The sequence below is a fragment of the Thermomyces lanuginosus genome (genome assembly GCF_041956635.1).
Source record: "Thermomyces lanuginosus strain ATCC 200065 unplaced genomic scaffold VTN49scaffold_31, whole genome shotgun sequence".
Classification (NCBI taxonomy): Eukaryota; Fungi; Ascomycota; class Eurotiomycetes; order Eurotiales; family Trichocomaceae; genus Thermomyces; species Thermomyces lanuginosus.
Window position 1 is genome coordinate 317,128 of NW_027192365.1, and position 22,269 is coordinate 339,396.

The 22,269-nt window shown below is 50.1% G+C and overlaps 10 protein-coding genes across 10 annotated transcripts; 3 read left to right on the plus strand and 7 right to left on the minus strand.

The window, feature by feature from the left end:
• Window positions 1-809: 809 nt before the first annotated feature.
• On the minus strand, window positions 810-2,209 carry VTN49DRAFT_4131 (uncharacterized protein; the record flags this gene model as incomplete). Its single annotated transcript, XM_069412044.1, has 6 exons — window positions 810-1,024; window positions 1,099-1,337; window positions 1,406-1,527; window positions 1,675-1,740; window positions 1,801-1,962; window positions 2,021-2,209. 6 exons carry the CDS (start codon window positions 2,207-2,209, stop codon window positions 810-812), a joined length of 993 nt encoding a protein of 330 aa, XP_069267326.1.
• A 979-nt stretch (window positions 2,210-3,188) lies between these two features.
• On the minus strand, window positions 3,189-3,582 carry VTN49DRAFT_4132 (uncharacterized protein; the record flags this gene model as incomplete). Its single annotated transcript, XM_069412045.1, has 2 exons — window positions 3,189-3,458; window positions 3,532-3,582. 2 exons carry the CDS (start codon window positions 3,580-3,582, stop codon window positions 3,189-3,191), a joined length of 321 nt encoding a protein of 106 aa, XP_069267327.1.
• A 2,940-nt stretch (window positions 3,583-6,522) lies between these two features.
• Window positions 6,523-7,161, plus strand: VTN49DRAFT_4133 (uncharacterized protein; the record flags this gene model as incomplete). The annotated part of the gene is made up of 3 exons (XM_069412046.1): window positions 6,523-6,731; window positions 6,790-7,009; window positions 7,075-7,161. The coding sequence occupies 3 exons, from the start codon at window positions 6,523-6,525 to the stop codon at window positions 7,159-7,161; spliced, it is 516 nt and encodes a 171-aa protein (XP_069267328.1).
• A 594-nt stretch (window positions 7,162-7,755) lies between these two features.
• On the minus strand, window positions 7,756-8,378 carry VTN49DRAFT_4134 (uncharacterized protein; the record flags this gene model as incomplete). Its single annotated transcript, XM_069412047.1, has 5 exons — window positions 7,756-7,896; window positions 7,960-8,097; window positions 8,158-8,191; window positions 8,259-8,293; window positions 8,355-8,378. The coding sequence occupies 5 exons, from the start codon at window positions 8,376-8,378 to the stop codon at window positions 7,756-7,758; spliced, it is 372 nt and encodes a 123-aa protein (XP_069267329.1).
• Window positions 8,379-8,834: 456 nt separating this feature from the next.
• On the plus strand, window positions 8,835-10,273 carry VTN49DRAFT_4135 (uncharacterized protein; the record flags this gene model as incomplete). Its single annotated transcript, XM_069412048.1, has 2 exons — window positions 8,835-9,095; window positions 9,164-10,273. 2 exons carry the CDS (start codon window positions 8,835-8,837, stop codon window positions 10,271-10,273), a joined length of 1,371 nt encoding a protein of 456 aa, XP_069267330.1.
• A 530-nt stretch (window positions 10,274-10,803) lies between these two features.
• Window positions 10,804-13,755, plus strand: VTN49DRAFT_4136 (uncharacterized protein; the record flags this gene model as incomplete). The annotated part of the gene is made up of 1 exon (XM_069412049.1): window positions 10,804-13,755. The coding sequence occupies one exon, from the start codon at window positions 10,804-10,806 to the stop codon at window positions 13,753-13,755; it is 2,952 nt and encodes a 983-aa protein (XP_069267331.1).
• Window positions 13,756-14,088: 333 nt separating this feature from the next.
• On the minus strand, window positions 14,089-14,835 carry VTN49DRAFT_4137 (uncharacterized protein; the record flags this gene model as incomplete). The annotated part of the gene is made up of 1 exon (XM_069412050.1): window positions 14,089-14,835. The coding sequence occupies one exon, from the start codon at window positions 14,833-14,835 to the stop codon at window positions 14,089-14,091; it is 747 nt and encodes a 248-aa protein (XP_069267332.1).
• Window positions 14,836-15,185: 350 nt separating this feature from the next.
• Window positions 15,186-16,670, minus strand: VTN49DRAFT_4138 (uncharacterized protein; the record flags this gene model as incomplete). The annotated part of the gene is made up of 3 exons (XM_069412051.1): window positions 15,186-16,014; window positions 16,078-16,463; window positions 16,542-16,670. 3 exons carry the CDS (start codon window positions 16,668-16,670, stop codon window positions 15,186-15,188), a joined length of 1,344 nt encoding a protein of 447 aa, XP_069267333.1.
• Window positions 16,671-17,226: 556 nt separating this feature from the next.
• On the minus strand, window positions 17,227-18,808 carry VTN49DRAFT_4139 (uncharacterized protein; the record flags this gene model as incomplete). The annotated part of the gene is made up of 3 exons (XM_069412052.1): window positions 17,227-18,151; window positions 18,217-18,602; window positions 18,680-18,808. The coding sequence occupies 3 exons, from the start codon at window positions 18,806-18,808 to the stop codon at window positions 17,227-17,229; spliced, it is 1,440 nt and encodes a 479-aa protein (XP_069267334.1).
• Window positions 18,809-19,365: 557 nt separating this feature from the next.
• On the minus strand, window positions 19,366-21,850 carry VTN49DRAFT_4140 (uncharacterized protein; the record flags this gene model as incomplete). The annotated part of the gene is made up of 4 exons (XM_069412054.1): window positions 19,366-21,477; window positions 21,527-21,601; window positions 21,658-21,689; window positions 21,751-21,850. 4 exons carry the CDS (start codon window positions 21,848-21,850, stop codon window positions 19,366-19,368), a joined length of 2,319 nt encoding a protein of 772 aa, XP_069267335.1.
• Window positions 21,851-22,269: the final 419 nt, after the last annotated feature.

Consider the following 22,269-nt stretch of genomic DNA (forward strand, 5'->3'; position numbering starts at 1 on the left):
ACTGGAAATTGCAGAACGCTATCCCATAAATGGCTAAGTCAGCGGCTAGCGTTAAACTAGTGGCTCCTCACGCTCGTGTCAGTCCACCGTTGCCGCTAGTCCCAGTTAGGGCTAGACAGGTTCCGATTGTTGATCTTAGTTCATCTGAATCTTTCTCCATGGAAGCTGAGTCGGTCAGGTCCGTAGGAGTTGAAGAATCGAGGCCCTCCGGTCCGACTCGGCCTGAGATCTCAGGGCGCCGCATGCGAGATATACGCCAAACTGCACCAAATCCTTTCTCTATTTAGCGTACGTTCCGGTTGGCTGCTGCCTGCGTAGGTACATCAGCAGGGTCGCGGGGATCGAGCCATCGAAAGAGGCTCGGCAGCTGAGGAAAAGCCATGAATGCTCGGAGTTAAAGGGCTTGCTACACCGATGGTGATGACGACTTAAGGCTGCCATATTGCTCGCGAGTTTGATCACGAATGACCTAAAGACAACGAGCTTTATTCATGTTCTACTCACTATTGGTTGCTACGGTGGCTCTATCAGGTCCGTAGCTCATAGTACGGAGTACAATAGAGATGCTCCTCTTCATTCCGTAATTACCATCTAGTACGTTCTACGTAAATAGCTGCGGTTCAGCCATCGATAGTTGCGCCGAGAGTTGCACATGTTTCATTGTTTCATGCTTCCTGACTACGATTGCTAAATGCTGCAATGATCTAGTAACGCATATGTCTGAACGAAAAACCGCCGTGAGTGCGAGAAGAGGTGGTGGACGAGGATCATGGTTTTCTCCCAATGCTGACGTACCTAAGCTAACCGTATTAGTGGCGCCCCTGATGACGGATCGGCAGAACTAACAAAGGTAGATATGGCTTCAATCGGTGATCTTCTGCTTCCTGACGAGCTCGAGCAACCAAATCATTGAACTCATCATCCGACATCCCCAGCCGCTGAGTCATGGGATAGAGACCGAGCGATTCCAGAAGGCTGTGGACATTCTTCTTGTTGGCGGCCCCAATCTCGCGCATACGTGGGTCTGACTCGACATTCGTGAGCATTGAATCCCACGGCTCAATGGCAAATCGATGCGAAAGATTGGAGACAACGTACCGGTGGGCCAATCACACAAGGGGAGCTGAATCATTTTACTCTCGACTTCTGTCAGACCAGCAGCTGCTAGCATATTCCCCAGTCTTGACGCCACCCTCAGGTCCTTCAGATCCTCAAGTGATCTTCGATATCGATCGCTCCACTGACGTAAGGCGTGCTGATCGGTCAACGAACCGTTATCGGACTGAATATTGTAAGATATCTCAACCATCTGAACCCAGCCGCCTCGTTTTGTCACTCTGTTTGTGTGACCCAAAGGTCAGCGAGTACAAAAAATGTTTGCAGAGTAACTCTGTAATGCCCATACCTCACCAAATCCCTCACATAGGAGGTCCATCGGGTCTTGTTTATCCCTGAAGCGACAAGTCTCGAGTGAACAAGGTCGAAATGTCCGGAAGGGAATGTGAAGCTGCGGTTCAGGTCATCGACCTAAAGTTCCGAACCTGACAGTCAGCGCTCGATCATCATGATCACATAGATCCCAGTGCATCGATGAGGATGTTTCTCCTTTCGACATTGACGTTGCGCTTGAACATGGTTTATTCACCGATAAGGCCAGGGATAGCGTCGGCTTACCTGTAGCCACAGGTTATCAGGAGTATCAAGTGGTTGCATGTGCGGGGATATATCCACACCAATGACCTGCATTCAGCCAACAAATACATCAGCGATTTGGAAGATTGATGCAGGGATGGGCCGTACCTGGCAGTCCGGATACTGTTCTGCGACTTCGACCGCCCAAGCGCCGGCGCCATAGCCACAGTCCAAGATTCTTTGTGGTTCTCGAATCGGCGGAAAGATGAGGCGGCTATCGAAAACCAAATCAAAGACGCGCTGTTGATGCTCGAGCCGGTCGACCTCCTCCTGATTCAAATGGTGAGACCACACAGGTCGGGCGATCCGGGAGCCATCGCCTACCTACATCATCGACAGGGCCAAAATATATGTCATGGTCCACAGCATATCGTTGAAATTCTCGATCACCAATAATGACAATCTCTTCAAATTTGCTGTCCAGCGCAGTTGTTCCAGCATCCGGATGCCTATAAGGCGTTGTCAGTCTTTCCATCAATTCATCCATATAAACATGGGAAATGATGCAGTACGCCATCTTCGCTTTTCAAAAGCGCCTTCAGCTTGTTGAGAACCTGAGCAGTACGGATCGGGACAACGTAAGTAATTTCCTGATTCTTCTATACTAGGGCTGGTCTTAAAACGGTGTATGTCGTGGGTATGTGATATATAGATTGCAACAACAGACAATGATCGTTGATGGGGCCAGATGCGATGATCACAACGCGAGAACCCACAGAAAGTATACGAAGGCATGCGACATCCATCGTGCGGCTCTATCAATGTTCATACGCTGCCGATGGATCGTTGTGGGTGACACGAACCACTGGATCGGGTACGTCGGGCTTACGGTGTGTATCTGGCCTAGCTTGAGCCAACAAGCGAACGTGGGGATGCCGATAGGCTCTCAATGCAATTCTATCAGTCCCAGTTGTGCCCGCATAAGACAGTCCAGTTTCGATCGTGTTATATTGGTGGGCGGCCGAGTTGAATGTCGGCAGGATTCTGCTCCGTTACGATATGGAAAATGGGTTGGATTGACAAGAAAAAAAAAAAAAAAATTAATCGCTCTATTGGTCCCCGAGACCCGGGGAATGTCAGCTCTCAACACGTACAACCCAATATCAGGGCTTCACGAAAGTAGCCACAGAACTGACGGGAACAAACAGAACCTAGTTTCGCCGGGTTCGCGGCTTTCAAGGTCGTGACACTGTCTTACAAGGCAGGGCTAATCCAGGATGTCTTACTTTCAATCGCCCTGGATATTCGCTGGACAGGAACAAGAGAATTGTCCTGCCTTATCGAGGTGCGTGCATGTGTCTAGGTACGTCTGCCAATTTACGGAACAGCCTTGCTAACCATCACTATTGTCATTAGGTGCAAGTACCAGTGAGGGACGCCGAATTCATAATCTGGTGGCATTCGCAGCCATCTGTACGGCAACGAACCTGATTGTCATTCTTGGAGACTCAAACGTCATTTGGACTGTTATTCGGTTCTTTTTCAAGCTCGCTCCACTAGTCCGATGGTGCTGACGAATAATACGCCTGCCCGAGACTACGCCTGCGGCCCCTAGTGCCAGCCTGTTGGTAGTAGCCATTCTCCAGAGGATCCACGTTTTGGTGTTGAGTCGTTAGTTTCAGGGCACCAAAAACCAAGGCTGCCAGAATCACAGACGGCCAAATTGCCGGACCATCCTTTTGCGCGACGCTTTCCTTCATCCAGGACAGCGAATCTCTTTCCCGTGGTGTCCCGTCTTTAGGCGCCTCTTCTTTTCGGGGCGATAGCTGAATTTTGAATAGGCGACTCCCCGACTCCCGAGTCAATCACCGGTTGTTTGCAACCGCCCAATCGAACTACCGTTTGTGGCGTCCCTTCTGTGCCACCCCGTTTAGTCGTCCTTGGCTTCATCGGCTGCTAGAATTTTCTTTTGGGTCGCGGGTTCCCGGCATGGACTAACACCGCAATTTTAGAACAATCGACCGTGGGTATGCACGCGTCCCATCTCGGAGATTAGTCTCCGACTACGGACCAGGGTATGTTTACTTAGTGAACGGCATCTTTCGGAGTGGTACATTTTCTCGAGTCTGGCGGAGAGGCACCGGAACCAAAGCCTGTATAGAGTGATGGGTTGCAGCATCTCAGATGACATTATGATAAACCACTGCATAGAATTCAATAACCCAAAGTATATTTCACCGCTGTTCCGAACCGCTCAGCCGAGAGTTCTATACAGAATTGCAAATCAGAATGACCCGGTCGGACCAGTAAGACGTACTACCGTCCGTTGAACGCTTCGAGTGGGCAAAGTTAGGTTAGAACCGTTGGTGGTAGCATCGAAGGAAGGACTCTTTGACGTTCCAGGGAAGGCGTCCGAGAACGATGCCAGCGTGTTGGGACTGAGTGGTCACTTGGGACACAAACCCTGAGGTCCATTTCTAGTATACCCACTTGCAAGCCACCCTCGCTTCGCTTACTCTACTAGGAGTACCATGATCAATGAAAGAGCGTCTCATTTCTGCCTTGGGACAACTCCACATAGGGAAAAAAAAAGATTTCAAAAAAGCAAACCCAAGCCCTCAAAGTTCCCTTGAAACGGGCGTGGAGAACGTCATGCACCAATTGCATGAGACGAGCGATGTTTGGGAATGATGAACAAAAAGTCAAAAGATAGGTGTTTCGCGTCGGAAATAATAACCTATTAATATTCCCGCTGGAATGGCGCACCACTGCATAGTGCCCGCGGGTTTGCCGGCAGCTTTGATGGTGGCGCCATTCATCAAACATAACATCATCACACACCAGGTAGGGAAGGAAAAAAAAAAAAAAAAAAAATAAACGCTCTTTGGCGTCCTGCATGCAATGAGCGGCGCGCCCTCGGACATCCAGACTGGCGGGTCGCTCCGACCCGGTAGTTTTCTCGTTTACGAGATCCGTCCTTTGGTTCGCACAAACCCTAATCCGATCCCAAAGACATGGGTCGCCCTTTTCTCGATTTTTCCCCTCATCGGGGACTCCTATACGAACCTGTGGTAGCCCTATCGTATCCAGGGGTGACCGCACACTCCTGTGCTAATGCTGAGATGTTCCTTGGGAGTGGCAACCGTGCCTCTTGAAGTTTAAATTTCTGAACTAAGAATGGATTCCGTTCTGCAGATTGCCTTTTTTTTTAGCGTCTTTAGAAACCATTTAGGTCTGCTTGTCATTTATTAGCACGACTAGCGGTTATTCTGATTTGATCTTTGTTACTTGGCAGTGTGGTCACTGATTGGGCTCGTCGAATGTGACCGGGAAGTAGTGGAGACGACCGTAGCGAGGAGACTACGAGTCGTCGAAGTACACCCGTCTGAGCCCCACGATGTTTTCTTTGCTTCTGCAGCACGGTGTGCAGAACAATTTCGGAGTATAGTACGGGGTACTTCCTTCGATTCTGATACTGCAGGATGGATCGGATTATCCGCGTCTTGATGGCGTCTTTAGCGTAACAGATTTTCGTGATGAGTAAATAGTCGGCCTACTGTGCACCAATGAATCTCAATTGAAGAACCTATCGAAAAGTCAGTGCTCTGGGATTGTCACCTGAACAGCACTGAGAGGACATTATCACGCACAACAACAACTTGATAGGCCTGTAGACTACGCCGCTACGTGTTGTCACGGCTAGCAATTATCCAGAGCCATGACTCCATGAGACTGATGACGCCGAGAACAGATGTAGCGATTTGGGGGGCGGTGAGAGGCGGGCAAATGGCAGTCGTTCTGCTGTGATTCCACGGCTGGTACACCGTAACTTAGGAACCCCGCTGACGTCACCGCCCTGGGACGAATCGGCATGTGACTGACCGCCATCAGTTGGATCAGTTGGTGAGAAGTTTGTCTGCCCAATCAAACATGCACGCAGTTCACAGCGGCGTGGGATGTGAATGTCGGGGGGACGCTCAATGCTCATGCAGAGGCTTCTCAAACCCCTCGGTGTTGATTGCGCGGCAGAATGATTGCTCCGACTTTGAGAAGTGCCGACCAGGACGTTGTTCTCGATCACTCTCATCTGTTTTGGGTATGTGCTGTATCGTACATTCAGTTCTGTTGCACGACAGTTGGGTTTGTGGCTATGTTTCCTTGAACAGCGATATCATTCAAGAGGGAGACAGGACACAGAGTGGTTCATGGCTTCGTTATGCGTAGCCGACTCGGGTAGCCCCTGGGGAGTCTGACTCGGCTTCCCGAGCCAAGATCATAAAAGACGGCAACCAACAATTAGGGCATGATTGGAGGCAGGTGTTCTCGGATCAGTCATACGCGGATTTTGGCACGTAGTTCAGCTCAGGACATAAGTCGGGCTTCATAGAGATTGATCACAGCTTGATCGCGGCTGCAAACATAAAGCAGAATTTATAGCTGATCAACCATCAGATACACGAGCCGGGCCGCCCCCTCTCTCTGCTTTGAGAGAATGGGTCGAACATCGCACGCGAGACAGGAGACAGCGCTTGACGGGTGCGAATGGTCGGTGCCTCAGTCACCAAGGCAAGAACGGTCGTCGGCCATCGACCAACTGGATGATGACTAATTCAATGTATCACGTGTACTCCGTATCTTGGCTTATCTACATCACGTGGGCGCCGTTTCCGGGCATCAATCGAGAGCCACTGATTGGCTGCCGAGGTTGTCATCGCGACATCGCCTCAACATCTCACTTTCTCCGCTACTTGAGTAGCTCAAAAGACTCGCCTTCACATCAGCTATTGTACGTTTCGTGAGTGATTACAGCGAGGGGACGGACGACTAGAGTCCTCGAGCAGACGGCAAGCAAAAGTAATCGCTCTCGTCATCGCCAACAACTTCGCCATCATGAAGCTCTTTTCTGTGACCGCTCTTCTTGCTATCGCTTCCCCTCTAGGCGTATCCGCAGCGTCTCTGCAGCTTTTCCCCCAGGCTCCAGTTGATATCTCCTCCACCTATCCTGTGAGCGGTGATAACCCGCTAGAATTCTGCAGTGACCCGTCGAACAATATTCTCGAAATTCTCAATGTGGACCTGAGTCCCAATCCCCCTCAGCCGTATGCCACTAACCCGACTTGACGATAAGAATCTCTCAGCTCATGCTCACTTTTGCAGTGGCCAAACTCTCAGTATCAATGCCGAGGGCATCCTGCACAAAACCGTTGAGAGAGGTGCCAAGGTACTGCTGCAAGTCAGCTACGGCCTTATTCGCCTGATTAGCCAGGAGGTCGATCTGTGTGATCAACTCGAGACAAACGTTGATATCAGCTGCCCGCTGGAGAAGGGAAAGCTTACTTTCACGAAACAAGTCGACCTTCCCAAGGAGATCCCTCCGGTAAGAATATTCCGAGCTTCCGCTGTCAGATAAGGTGAGGTAGAGAGGACTGAGAATTTTCATAGGGCAAATACTCGGTTCTTGCCGATGCATACACCAAGGACAAGCAGCCCATCACTTGCCTTCAGGCAAAGAATATTGTATTTCACTGAAGGAAGTTCGTTCCCGGTGATGATACCCCGTGTTCAACTTAAATATGCTCCTGCACGTTTGTTGTTCATGGTCACGTGTTCATGATGATGCGGTTGCCGTTTAAATGTCCTTCTCCATGTCCGGTCTGAACGCTTATTCTTGTGCACAAGCTTTTCTCTTCATGGGTGTTCCAGTCTATTATGTGGTTCGGGGTCGGTCTCGTTTCTGCAGTCTCAAGTTCATTTCTGCCAGTAGCAATTCATGGTTTCCTCAATAGTCTTGTGTTTTGGTCGATAAATTGGTCTTGTTGAGCGTATGAACATGTATGCATATAAGCTGAACGATAATGATTGCATTCACATCTCTAGTTTTCTACCAGTACTCCATTTTAGATATCGCTATTGGAATTCTGTTGAGTAAAGACGCTCGTTGCGTCCCAGATATGTCGCATGGATCAATGCCCGTCAAACGAATTCGCAAGTCTAAGAGCAATCGTGACCTTTCAATCCATGTCGTAACAGAGCATTCATATGGCTATTGCGTTGCCAAGTATTCGCAGCTAGCAGCCTAGCATACCAAATTGATATGTCCTACAACACCACCACTCCATAATCTTACTCTCCGAAGAGCTTCCTCACTCGCCTCAGCACGCTATCCTTTTCCGGGTCGTATGGATGGTCCTTGCTCGGTATTTCAAGGATGGCTGGGAAAGCTTCTGTATAGCCATCGACAAGTGGTCTAATTCTCTCTGCGATCTGCCCGAAAGACGAGGATGTCAGTATCTCCGCCAGATCAAGATCGCGCTGCCTATTACGTACATGTTGATTGATCAGCAGTATGCCGATGTCCTTTCGCTCGCGAGTGAAGTTGTGAAATGCCCGTTCAATGGTCGACGTCTCCGTCTTGGAATCGACGACGAGGAAGTTGCGTTGAGAATCCGGAGGATCGGTGACATGCTGTTGACTGTTTTAGCTGGGGCGACGACTCTCCTCGATCGTCAAAGCGGGTTAACGTACTCCGATGCCTGCGAGCAGAAGGCCGGTGACAGAGCTGCATCGGAAGGTCAGGATTATCCTACAGCAGGACCACGCGCTGTCGGCTGCGAGGGCGAACGTACTCTTCATCACCAATAACGGCAAGGAATTGCCGGTCCTATGTTGAATGTTTGATCAGCTGTTGCACGTCAAAGCGGGGGTTCCTCCACACTACCTACCTTGTAGATGGCCTGCGAGGCCATTGCGCTGGGTTTCAAGTCGGTTCTTGTTTGAGTTTGAGGAGCAGACTAGCAGCGAGAACGAGGACCGTTACCTGTAATCAACCTGCCCGCATGTACGAAAGACTCCGTATGGCGAACGTAGATCTTACAAGGTGTGACAGACGTGGAGCTCCCTGGTGGAGCAATCATACCGCGTCCAAGGCCGCTAAACGTGAAATATTACAGATGGAAAACCTCGTAAATTACGACTAGTTGAGTTCGTCAGCCAAGCTTCATGATCTCAGAGCTCTTGGAGTCGCGTTCTGCCCATGTTTATTCCGTACACCGTGTCGCTACCCTTCTTCAATTTGATGCTTTGACATCCAAGGCCTCCTTTCTATAGCCTTGGGCAATACGTCCGGTTGGGAAAGAATATATTCTACTTATGGGTGCGCCTTGACGACCAATTAACTGGCATCTGCAATTTTCTTGCGCAAGATGCCCCGGCTCATCCGTCGTCAACCGCTCTTGGAGCGTATCAAGTCCGCTCTCAGCCCACTGGATTTTCTATTGTGGCTTTCAGAGGAGATTGAATCAAGTGATTGGGATCAACTGGAGAAAAACTGGGCAGCGCCCCTGGGTTTTGGCCTCAACTTCGTCTTCTTGATCGCACGAGCCAATTGTGCTCCGCGGTCGAGCCGAACGTATGATGATGTGTTTGGGGATGATAACAACGGAGTTTCACTGACAAGTTGGTTTGTATGATTTCCTATTCTTACGCACGCTACTTGCATTAGCGCCGTGGTTGACGATATGTTCTCGCGTAGGCATCATTTGTTGTGCATTCTCTAACCTTGTTTTGCGCCATCAATACGTTTTATACGTTCTGGCGAAAGCGTCGATATCGATTGTTCGAAGCCTCGATTGAAAATCCCCCGCGAACTCCGTCGGCACAGCGAGTCCCTGTCTCTTCCAGTCCGCTGTCTGCTTCGCCCGCACAATACCTCACTAGCATATTATCTGGCGCCAGCGCAGAGTCGAGGAGACACCCGGACCCATCACGGGACGTCTGGGAGATTGCAGTATGGGATCCGTTCCCACTGTCGCTAAGGCTCTTCTGCTCCTTCAGTCCTGGCCATGTCCTCGTTTATTGGCTCTTCCTACCAACATCTCCTTCCGATCCGAGACCAAGTGGGACAATTTTTACCACAATACTCTTGGTGGTGCTGCTTACTATGCAGATGTCCTTCCTCTCCAAATCCTTTTCCCGACGCGCCAAAGACTCAATGTTGATTCATAAGGAGGTGATGAATGAGTACGACACTAAATTTGTGCAGCCTCGAACACATCCCCTCATGCGTGATGTTGGTGTGCAATTTTTTGGAGAACACATCAACCACCCAGACTCGGATGCAAGATACAATATAGTTGATTTGTATACTCCGACTCACATTATCAACCGTGGCTTTCGAACAAGCCCTAATCCGAACTATCTCGGTCATGTTGATCCCGACTCTTCATCGAGTACTCTATCCTCGCCGACACGGCGGCCGTCAGGCATGTTATCCAGTTTTCAGAACACAGGAGTTCAGACCCCCACCCATCTGCGCGATTCCTCTCCAAGCAGTCAAAAACACCTCGTTTCGCGCACCCACTTGTTTCGAACTCCGGGAACTGGCACTGGAGATGGAGGGAGTCTAGGAGTCTATTCCCATGCCAATTCTCCTCTTCGAAAATCAATGTCGGCCGTCGTTGACCACCGGAATCCATCATCATCGGCTGAAATGGCTCTTCGTGAGCGCATGGGCAGCCCTAGCAAACGGCCTCAGAGTCCCTTGAAGCAGCCGAATACTCCGGGCGGACCTGGCACTCCGTCAGCGAAGGCACGGTGGTCACACATCTCCAGCACACCTCGACGTGAGAGTGGCTTCTATTGAGATTTTTAGCTACTATGATCGTAATGCATTGATCACTTGGCTCTACCCAAGATCGAACATACTGGCGAATTCGGTTTAAGCTTACGAGTGAAAACGGCTATTATGCATGGAAAGGCGTCAAGGAGTGGTTAGTTCTAGAACTTTGTTGAATGAATCCGTCCTTTGAGCTTCTAATGGCACTCTGCCAGACAAAAATTCTATGGAATGTACTATCCATGTCTCGTGGCAAAGATGCAAACATTGCAAAACCCCGGCACCACGGTGATATGTTGAACCCTAGCAAGATTGCTATCAGGCAGGCACCATGCCTGCGGGAGGTTGGGCTGCACCTTCCATATCAACACAGTCAATCGATTTGTGGCCAAGCGGTTATCGTTGCCGAGCATTCGCTTTATCGAATGGCAGGGCTGCCGAGCATTCCTTCGCCGCTACGATGGCCTCTTTACATTCCATACCGGCATTCTTGTCCAACCAGTGCGCAGCTGGCAGTATCTTAAGTCTAGACTCAAGTGGCCAGGTTCAAATAGATCATGCCCGCCACGGCATTCTCACCGAAGGCCGGTTTAGGGTCTCCAGTGTCGTCATGGAAGTCAGCCTATACTCTCAAGTGTCTCCCGAGAGGGACGACGCAGTCGACACCCAGAAGAAGAACATGGTTTCTTTCAGCATGTGCGAAGACGAAGCAACTCTTGTTTACTCGGAAAGGCGGTGATAAAAATTGGTACTCCAGACTGGATGCGAGCGTCGAGGACGGTGACTCGACAGAGTCAGATTCGTCATATTTCCGTGACTATCAGTTCATGACTCTTGCCTCCGACCTTCATGAGATCATGTCAAGTACCGTCGACGAGCAACCTCGCGGAGAAAATGCGACCAAGACTTGCCCTTCATGTGATACGAACCATAACGCGCACAAGAAGGCCAATGAAAGAGATTGGAAGAACCTACGACATCGGCTTGCTTCCGTTGCAGCGGCGGTCATTGCCGGCCGACATGAAGCGGGGGATGCGGATCGCCATAGGGTGAGATGGCCCTCACTTGCGGCTGACACGCAGCAGAAGCAAAAAGAACCCTCTCTCTTCCAGATCAGCAGCGCGGATAAGCTCACGACCCGAGGAGCCAACCCTCGAACCGGTGTTATTAGTCCTAGCGACCACACCGATAGCTCCAATGAAAGCGAGAATCCTCATCCCCGTCCGAGTCAAAAATGGAAAATGAATGGTGATGAATGGGTCAGCGTTGGCGTCAGCTATCAGACGCCGTCATCGGAAAGTTCTCTTTCAGAGGACAGAGTAGAGGGGTGTGCTGTTCCTCCTTTGCGAGTGACTAAATCGTCGTCGGGCTGGGAAGATCAATTCGTGGTGAACATGCCGTCAGCCAAAGACCCAAATCCGCCTATCATGACAATGAAGCAAATCCAGGAATATCAAGAATGGCTGAAGAATTACTTTGCAACGGATCGAGAGTGTAAAGCGGGCTCCCATCTCGAATCCACGACCGACGCAAAGCAAGAGCATAGGTCGCCTCCAGAATCTGATAATCCCACCAAAACGTCAGTGGAACCAGCGGAATCTGCTGCAGCTGTGTTGGAGAGATCACCGTCTCTGGCGGTTCCTGGCCAATACTTCACCCCAGACGAAATTCATGGATTTCAAGTGAGCCCCATCGAAGAAACCGAGCAACTGTCTCGGGAGGAGCTCCGAAGGAAAGCCACGAAGAGTTTCATCGGTTGCATGGAGATTGATCGTGCCGCCGCCAAAAATCCAGATGAGATCCTGCTTTTTGTTAATCCTATTGATGATTCCGGGGGCGGTCCGGCAGAATGTCCTCCGATACCATCATCATCAACTTCGAAGAACGACTCGGCAAGCCAAAACTCGGTCAAAAACGTACCTCGGAACTCTGCGCCGCAGGAAGCTGGGAGGCTACCACCAAGCGAAAAACAAAGCACCGTCACTGAAAGTCAGGAAGGCTGCAGGAAGATCCCGAACCCTGCATCTGCCAGGAAAGAAACTCCCGTCGGCCCGGGTACTGCCCGCAAGGAGGAAGGCGATGTATCCTCGAAGACACATAATGTTAAGCGGGTTAAAATGGCGGTTCCTGCACAGAATTACATACAGCCTCCCACCGAACAGTGCTCGCGGAAGCAGAACTCAATACCTCATTCCACCTCCTTGCCCAGCTGCAATAGTCCCAATACCTCCAGTGAGATCGCACATCGACGAACTGCGTCAGTTCCAAAGCAACGTCGATGTCCGCATTGGCAGAACGCCGAGCCCCAGGAACCTAGAAGCAATTCTGCTTCAGCAAGCGACGATAATGTTACTCAGGTATCATCCGGGAATCCCAATGGAGAAAAGCAATCTAGCGCCGTCCCGAAAAAAGATGGAACTCGAAATGGCAATTTGAAGTCAAATACAAATGAGATCAGCAAAGGCGCCATTAATGGGCCAGCTCGTGAAACCATCTCACCAGTTAAAGGAGCGAGGAATCTCCGAGGAGGGGGAAACCGCCGGGTTCCGAGTGTTGCTGAGTTAGATGGCCTTCAAGTGAACGATCGTTCACCCAGTCCATCTTCTAGTGATTTGCAATCTACTTCGTCAGAATCGAAGACACCGGCCGATTCACAGAGGTCCAGTCCTGATCCCGAATCTTCTAACAAGCGACGGGATATCCCCATTATCCGTCTGAGATTCAAAGAAAAGGCCGCAAATGTAAAACCTGAATCGACCAATGCAGGGGAAACTGAAGAGCAGTTGGCTGCAGCGCGCAAATATGCAGAGCGGCTGGCAGAAGCAAGGGCAGCATTCGAACTGTTCAGACAGCAGCGTGCTAAGGGTGTCTTACCTCAAAAGACACAAGTGCCCTTAAATCGAGTGGGGGACCGAGCAAAGGCTTCCCAGGCCGGGAGCCATACTACCGCGGCGGCCAAAAAATCGTCAGTTGGGAGTCCTGATAAAGGAATTGCAGAAGGAGCGAACTCTAAGAAGTCATCTATTCCTCAAACTAGTGTTCACTCGGAACAAAGATTAACAGGCGATGAGGGTGATGATGCCCATCATATCAGTGACACCAACAACATCTTCTCTCTCGACGGCCAGTCTCTCGATTCTCTTATCTTCACTCTCACCGCTCGAGTCTCTGGTCAACTTCGTCACAAAATGGTTCTCCACTACGTATTTCGTGTTGGCGATCAGCTTGTCCACATGGTGAAACAGTGCTATAGAGTTTCATGGCGTCTTATGAAGATTTACTTTGAATACAAGCGCAGTGGTCAACTGCCAGAAACCGATCATGAAGAACTCGCGCAAATCGGACGAGATATCGTGCGGATGGTGGTGAATATTTTGGTGTTGGGATTTATCCTCATGTTGGTCGGCCGTGCAGCTGGCTATGTTATCTTAGTTGCTAGCTGGATTGTGTGGCTAAGCAGGCCATTCCGGTGGCTCTTTGGACAACTTTTGGGCGTTCAAGGTTTTTGATGCTTTTGACTATTCGTTACTCTGTACACTTCGTCGGGGTGGCTGCTTTTCTCTATCATTAGGGATTCTGGCGCATATCATCAAATCTGCATGATGTAACTGTCCTCAACAGGTTTAGACGGGATATGCCAACTTGGCTTATGCTCAAACCTGGGCACGGAGACCGTTTTGGAAGAGTATCATGACAATTACTGTATACGGTCGATTAAGAGCATGTTGGCTCGGATATCTTCATAATAACCATGATAGTCTATAAACACGTGCTGAGAAACATCAGAGCCACGACAACATATCAAGCGGCAGCACATATATATATATATATATCCAACCCGCCTATTCCGCCTTGTATTTCGCTCGATATTCCTCCAGCCGACGCATGTCGTTCTCGCTAATCTGATCTCCCAACTTCTCAATCAGATCGGAGAAGAGCAGCACTGCACGGATAGGGATCTTTCCGCCAAGATCTCTTTCCGCAATGGCCACCGCACTCTTCGGTTCCGTCTCGCTGACCCGTTCCTCGCGATTGAACAGAATCACCACACCGGCCACGGTGCCACCCTCCTTCTCAATGATCTTGACAGCTTCCCGCAGCGCCGTCCCCGCCGTGATGACATCGTCGACGATAAGGACACGCTTTCCCTTGAGCGGCGCACCGACGATGTTTCCTCCTTCCCCATGATCCTTGGCCTCCTTCCGATTAAACGCATAGCTCACATTATTCCAGACACCTTTCTTGTTTTCCGGCGCCAGGGCATCCCGCACGGCCAATTCCGTCAGAATCGCCGTGCACAGCGGGATTCCCTTGTATGCGGGTCCGAAAATCACGTCGAAGTTGGGCGAGATCTGGCCATCTGCGGATTCGGTCACAAAGGGCGGAGAAGAGATCACGCTTGCAAAGGCGGATGCGGTTTCGTGCAGAAGCGGCGCAGTGTGCAGGAGACTTGAGGTCAGAAAGTAAGGGGATTCGCGACCAGATTTGAGGATGTAGGAGCCGAAAGTCAGGGCTTTGTTGGCGATAAGATGAGAGAGAAGACTGGCTTTGTAGTCGTAATTTCCGCCATGGAGAGTTGTGGACGACATCTTGTCACTCCTGTCGCTTCGGTGTTTTCGCTTAGAAGTGGCTGCTCTGCAAATGGTGAAGTAAAAGAAAAGTCAATTCAATGGACGTTGAGCTCGAAGATTCTAAGAATAGTCTCAAGACGTGCGGAAAGCTCAGCACCAGTATGGAGATATCCAACAAGACCGTATCCGATGTGTTGGTTACCCCTCGTTGAAATTTTGATGACCCCTCTGCCCCAGGATTGATTGATAAGATAATCAACCCTAACCCTAGCTGTCCTGCGCGTCCTGCCGCAGTTCAAGGTTGAGCTAACCAAACTGGCACGGAAAGAAAATATCGATTCAATGCTTTATTTCTATACGGTCCAATACTACTCGATGGCTCGCCAACTCTCCTCCATGGGAAGATAAAGCTCCAAATCTGGAATGTCCGGAATGAAGTTTGGGTTGAAGAACCAGAGCTGGATGCCGTCTTCACTGGCCATGCCAAAGACTTCTCGGTCGCCGAACAAGCGTGGGCTGTCAAAGGGAAGTATTCGTGGCAGTTTTATGGTGGTGTCTGTCTCGGAGTTGAAGATTTCGAACGGCTCGGGTAACTTGTCCCAGCTATAGACAATGTGGGGAGTGAGAAAGGTGTGAAGTGGTTGGTCCATGATAACTGACGCCCTCGGGATGTAGCTGTTGAATCGAACACTGAATCTGTCACTCGTGTAGTCATACAGAAGGTCAAGTCCGGTATCGCCAAGGTAGGGATCATAATATGACACACTCCTCACTGTTTTATGGCCATAAGTGCGATTTATCCAACAATGTGGTGCAACTTCCGCGTGATCTTCGACGAGAGTCTTTCTGTTTATGCGACCGCTTGACAGAGATAAACGGAATCGTTTTCTGTTGAGCAGCCGTCCAGACAAAGCCCACTTAGTCTGCTGCACCTTCGGCGGATCAGCATCCCAGTCGATCTCAAATGTTACTAGCACATCGTCATCCGCAGCCAAATGCCACAACCACAGATCGGGGAAGCTCCCAAATTCTTGGAGATGATCCGAGTTCAGGTCCCAAACGTAGAGAGAAAGCCGCGATTCAATGTCAGCCACAAGTAGTACTTTGTCCATTTCAATGGAAATCTGATCTATGAAACCTTCTGGCATCTGTCTTGCATATTGCTGTGATGTTTTTGTATCCCATGCAATCAACTTTCTGCAAACGAGAGTGTTAGGTGCGGACAACAACCTGAGAGTACGTATCGTTTTCGTATAGTACCTTCTCCAAGGGATAACTATAAGAACATGACGATCGGACAGTCGCAGTTCCCAGTGAACATTCGCCAATTCTTCGTCCAAAGTCCAACTCGATTTCTCTCCCGTTTCGAGATTCAGCATTTCAACTCCAACAGCACACTTCATCCGATAGCACAGCCGTCTTGAATGGTACGAAACATCATCACCCCATCCCGGTGTGACTGCCCAAGGGAAAAACATCTTCTTGACGGGTCGGCCGTACTGCAGACGGTGGTGCCATTGGAAGTAGGTAATCGCCTCAGCTGAGGATATTTCTGTGTTTTCTATGTTCAGAAGCGCCAGTGTTTTGCGCAGAAGAGCCATGACAATGTCATCGGACGAAAATATGGACCGCCATCGTTTCGAAACCTGATATAATCCAGATCAGCACTGTCGCAAAATGGGAAACTATAAGAATTCAGCAATGAACTGCAAAACGATACGTACCTTTTGATATCGGACAATGTCTGCCGGCTCTAGATATTCGGCGATGTCGAGCACGAGCTCGAGAGGTAAAGATCCGACAATATCGTAGGTTTCTCGAAACGAGTTTGTCCTTTCACTGCATTCCTCCATCTTTCTCCCAAACAATTAGAATCGAGTGAAGTTGATAGCTTGATCGAAGATCCGACTTTTACATGGTAGCATGACGGCCTGAATAGGGCAAGAGTCCAGAGAGGAATGCTCTCGCTAGTAGCCTAATATTCCCCAAATATCATAAACATGCCTCAAGATTAATTGGCAGTTGGGCGGCTCTGAAATGAATTCACCGATATGATTCGCTAAGAGCGTTGCCCCACTGGACAGATCTCCGCCGTGGAGAGCTGTAGAGACATCTTGTCACTCCGTCATTTCGGTGTTTTCGCTTAGAAGTGGCCGTTCTACAATGATAAAAGTACAAGAAAAGTCAATTCAATGGTCGTTGACCTCGGGGATTCTAAGAATAGTCTCAAGATATGCGGAAGCTCAGCCTAATATTGAGATATCCAACAAGACCGTATCCAATGTGTTGGATACCACTCGTTGAAATTTGGGGGGCTGATAAGATAATCAACCCTAACCCTAGCTGTCCTGCGCGTTCTGCTGCAGCTTGAGGATGGGCCAATCAAACTGGCATGGAAAGAAACTCGACTCAATTTCTATGACTATACGATAAATACTGGTTTGTGGGCCATCCAATCTCCTCCATGGGAGGAAAGGGCTTCAAATCTGGAATGTCCGGAATGAAGTTGGGATTGAAAAACCAGAGCTGGGTGCCGTCCATAGAAGTAACTACACCAAAGACTTCTCGGTCGCCGAACAAGCGTAGGACGTCTGAGGGGAGTATTCGTGGCCAGGTTTCCGGAGGTAACCAGTCACAGACACCGATCTCTCCGGCATGTATAAGGTACAGTTGCAGTTTTATGGTGGTGTCTGTCTGGGCGTTGAAGATTTCCGACGGCCAGGGTATATTCTCCCAGTTATAGACAATGTGGGGAGTGAGAAAGGTGTAAAGGACGCGATTGGACCTGTCTGATATCCGCGGAGCGGAGCTGTTGAATCGGACATTGAACTTGTCACTGGAGTAGTCGTACAGGAGGTCAAGTCCGATAAACCGAAGATAGCGATCATTATAGGACAGACTCCTCACTGTTTTATGGCCATAGGTGCGATTTATCCAACGACTTCGAGTAACTTTAGAAGCGTGATGATTGAGGAGAATGTTTCTGTTTATGCGACCGCTTAACAGAGGCAGGTGGAAATGTTTTCTGTTGAGTAGCCGTCCAGACAAAGCCCAGTTAGTCTGCTGCACCTTTGGCGGATCAGCATCCCAGTCGATCTCAAATGTTACTAGCACATCATCATCCGCAGCCACATGCCACAACCACAGATCGGGGAAGCTCCCAAATTCTCGGAAATGATCCGACCCCAAATCCCAGATGTAGAGAGAAAGTCCCGATTCAATGTCAACAATGACTAGTACGCTATCCTTTTCGATGGAAATGTGATGTATCAAACCTCTGGGTATCTGTCTTGCGTACTGCTGTGATGTTTTTGTATCCCATGCAATCAGCTTTCTGCGAACGAGACTGTTAGATGCGGACAACAACTTGAGAGAGTAGGTATCGTTTTCGCACAGTACCTTTTCCAAGGAATAATTATAAGAACATAGTGATCGGACAGTCGCAGTTTCCAGTCGTTATTCGCAAATTCTTTGTCCACAGTCCAACTTGATTTCTCTCCAGTTTCAAGATCCAATACTTCAACTCCAACAGCACGCTTCATCCGATAGCACAGCCGTCGCGAATGGTAGGAAACGTCATCATCCCATCCTGGTCTTCTTGTCCAAGGGAGAGACATTTTCTTCACGGGTCGACCGTATTGCAGACGGTGGTGCCATTCGAAGTAGGTAATCGCCTCAGCGGCAGATACTTCCGTGTTCTCAATGTTCAGGAACGTCAGTGTTTTGCGCAGAGCAGCCATGATAATTTCATCAGATGAAAATGTGGACCGCCATCGTTTCGAGACCTAGGATAACCCCAGTCAGCACTATACAAAAATGGGCAACTATAAGAATTCAGCAATGAACTGCAGACAATACGTACCTTTCGATATCGGACAATGTCTGCCGGCTCTAGATATTCAGCGATGGTGAGCACGAGCTCGAGAGGTAAAGATCCGACGATGTCGTAAGTTGCTCGAAACGAATTTGATTTTTCACTGTGTCCCTCCATTTTTCTCCCGATCGATCTAAAATCGCGTGAAGTTCATACATGCAATCATCTCATCTCTCAGCTTGAGAGAGGATCTGTTCGTTACACGGTAGCAAGGAGACGTGAAGAGGGCGAGAGACCAGAGAGCAGAACTCTCTCGCTGGATTATAAAGTTCGAAACATGCCCCTGGTTTAGTAGTTTGCCAGCTCGGAAATGAATTCATTGATAAGATTTGCTAAGAGAAAGTCGATAATTGGCCTTCTGCGTGGATGTTTCTGAGCATCTGAGAGTTACCCCGCTGGACCGACCACTCGTTGTTCTTCCTCTAGCGCTATCCAGAGCAATCGGCTCGTATACTCAAGAGTACTGTAGGCAGAACGTCCAAGCAGCTTAGCGACGACAGGACATGTGAACAACATTCTCAGTTTTGGTATCTTCAGCAATATTTGACTATACAAAGTGCAGGAAACAGGATTAATTAATCTCATATATCAATATCGTAAACCCGAGAGCATTTTTGGACGCGTAGAGTTAGATTGTGAAGACCACAACCCAGAGCCAGAAGTATTTTGGTAATCTACCACTCCAGCGGCTCATTCTTGATCTCACCACGGTTGGTTTTTGGCACGGGTGCAGCCTCAATCTTAGTCGGCCCCCGGCGACCACGCTTGAGGTACCCACTGCCATCCAGCCAGGGCGTTTCAATGGTGCGTTTGGTCTCGAAGTCACGAATCTTGCTTTCCATTTGCAGCGTCAGGCCAATGTCATCGAGGCCGTTGACGAGGCAGTGCTTCCGGAAGGAGTCGACGTGGAAAGTCGCGAGCTCGGTGCCTGAAGCGTCCCGGATCACTTGATTGATGAGATCGACCTCGATCTCGCGACCGGCGCGCGCCTCGTCCGCGATGCGGTTCAACGCGGCCTCGTCCGTGATGGGAATCGGAAGCATGCCGTTCTTGAAGGTGTTGTTGAAGAAGATATCGGCGAACGACGGTGCGATAATGCACTTGATGCCAAAGTCCAGGAGAGCCCATGGCGCGTGTTCGCGAGAACTGCCACAGCCAAAGTTGGGTCCGGTCACGACCAGGATCTTCGCTTGACGGTAAACGCCCTGATTCAGAACGAAGTCCGGGCGCTCCTCACCCGTCTCCGGGTCATAGCGCAATTCGTAGAAGAGGGCGCTGCCGAGACCGGTTCGCTTGATGGTCTTCAAGAATTGCTTCGGAATGATAGCGTCGGTGTCGACATTAGCGCGATCAAGAGGCGCGGCGATACCCTTCAAGACAGTAAGCTTAGGAAGACCGCCACTGGATGTGGATGCTTGTGTGTTTGTATGAGGCTCGTTGTCCTCTGGGATATCCAGGATGCGCTGCATCTCCTCGTCGGTATCAATGTCATCCACTTCGGGCTGGATATTGATGGGAGCGGTGGCTTTGGATGTCGGAGGAACCTCGGGCGCCAATTCTCGAACGTCGGCCAGCTTCCCGACAATAGCAGCAGCGGCAGCCATAGCGGGCGACATCAGATGCGTCCGTCCAAGGGCACCTTGGCGGCCTTCGAAGTTACGGTTCGACGTACTAGCGCACCGTTCACGGGGGGATAGAATATCCGGGTTCATACCCAGACACATGGAACATCCAGCTTCTCGCCATTCGAAACCAGCGTCCTCAAAGATCTTTGCCAGGCCCTCGGCCTCAGCCTGCTTTTTGACAAGACCGGAGCCCGGGACAACCATAGCACGCTTGATGTTCGGGGCAACTTTGCGACCCTCGACAATTTTCGCCGCGGCACGCAGGTCTTCGATTCGAGAGTTAGTGCAGGAACCAATGAATACCTTGTCAACCGCGATCTCCTTGAGCGGGGTTCCCGGAGTCAATCCCATATATTCAAGGGCGCGTTTGCAGCTCGCCTTGCGGTTCTCGTCCTGGAAATCGTCCGGAGACGGGACAACACCCGTAATAGGAAGCACATCCTGCGGGGAGGTGCCCCAGGACACCGTGGGAATGATATCCTTGGCATCAATGTGGACTTCAATGTCATACTTGGCACCTTCGTCGGAACGCAGAGTAGACCAGTACTGCACAGCTTTCTTCCACTCAGGGCCGCCGTACTTGGGAGCAAGCGGACGGCCCTTCAGATATTCGAAGGTAGTTTCGTCGGGCGCAATCATGCCAGCACGAGCGCCAGCCTCAATGGACATGTTGCAAATGGACATGCGAGCTTCCATGCTCAGACCCCGGATTACGGATCCGCAGTATTCGATGACACATCCGGTACCGCCAGCGGTGCCAATGGTTCCGATGATATGGAGGATGACGTCCTTGCTGGTGACGCCAGGGAGCAGTTCTCCATCGACTTGAATGCGCATGTTCTTACTGCGCTTCGTGATGAGAGTTTGCGTTGCAAGAACATGCTCAACTTCACTTGTTCCGATACCGAATGCAAGGGCGCCGAAAGCACCGTGCGTCGAGGTATGGCTGTCACCACAGACAACCGTCGTGCCAGGAAGGGTGAATCCCTGCTCCGGACCGATGATATGAACGATGCCTTGACGGTCATCGTCCATACCAAAGTATGTCAAGCCAAATTCCTTTACATTGGCCTCCAGGGTCATGCATTGCACGCGCGAGTCGGTTTCTTGAACGAACGTCTCGACGCTCTTGAAATTTTTTCGGGGTGTAGTGGGGATGTTCTATCAAAGTTAGCACATATCACCATATCTATCAGGCTACTACACTTACATGATCGACAGTGGCGAGCGTGCAGTCAGGGCGCCGAACTTTTCGGCCCGCATTTCTCAATCCTTCAAACGCTTGCTAAAGATGGCATTAGTGTGAAATCGACGTAAAATTGCGGCGTCTGTATCCCATACAGGAGAAGTAACTTCATGGACCAAGTGGCGGTCTAGACAGAACGTTTCATTAGCCACTGATAAACGTGGACTCAGGAATCGCCCGAGACTTACCAATATAAAGGAGAACAGTCCCATCCTCCTGCTCGTTGACGATATGGGCATCGAAGACCTTATCGTAGAGGGTCTTCGGTCTCTTCTCGGCTCCAGGCATGATGGATGGAGTAATCTAGCCCAACTGAACCAGCGCGATCAGAATGAACAGAGAAACTGCAATTGAGGCGAGCAAAAGTCTCCGGTTATCAACGGAGATGAGGCGACGAGAATTGGTGCCCGAACTTGGCGACCCTAGACAAGTGGTCAACTAAGTCCGCACTGCTCGAGCAGGATTGCAACCTGGCAATCTTCAACCAGCTGCCCGGTCGGCGCTGCTAGAACTTATATCTCTGCAGCTTGCCTCGATTCAAGGCGGGACAGCTCCGCGCTCTGCGCCGATCTCGGCCTGCTCCGACAGTCAGCGAAAATGGGCTTCGTCTGATTGGTCACCACGCAGCCAAGCTCCACAGTTTATTCCGCGGCTGACCGATCCGACATCGGTCTACCGCTTAGTCATCCGTCAACCTCTTCACCTAT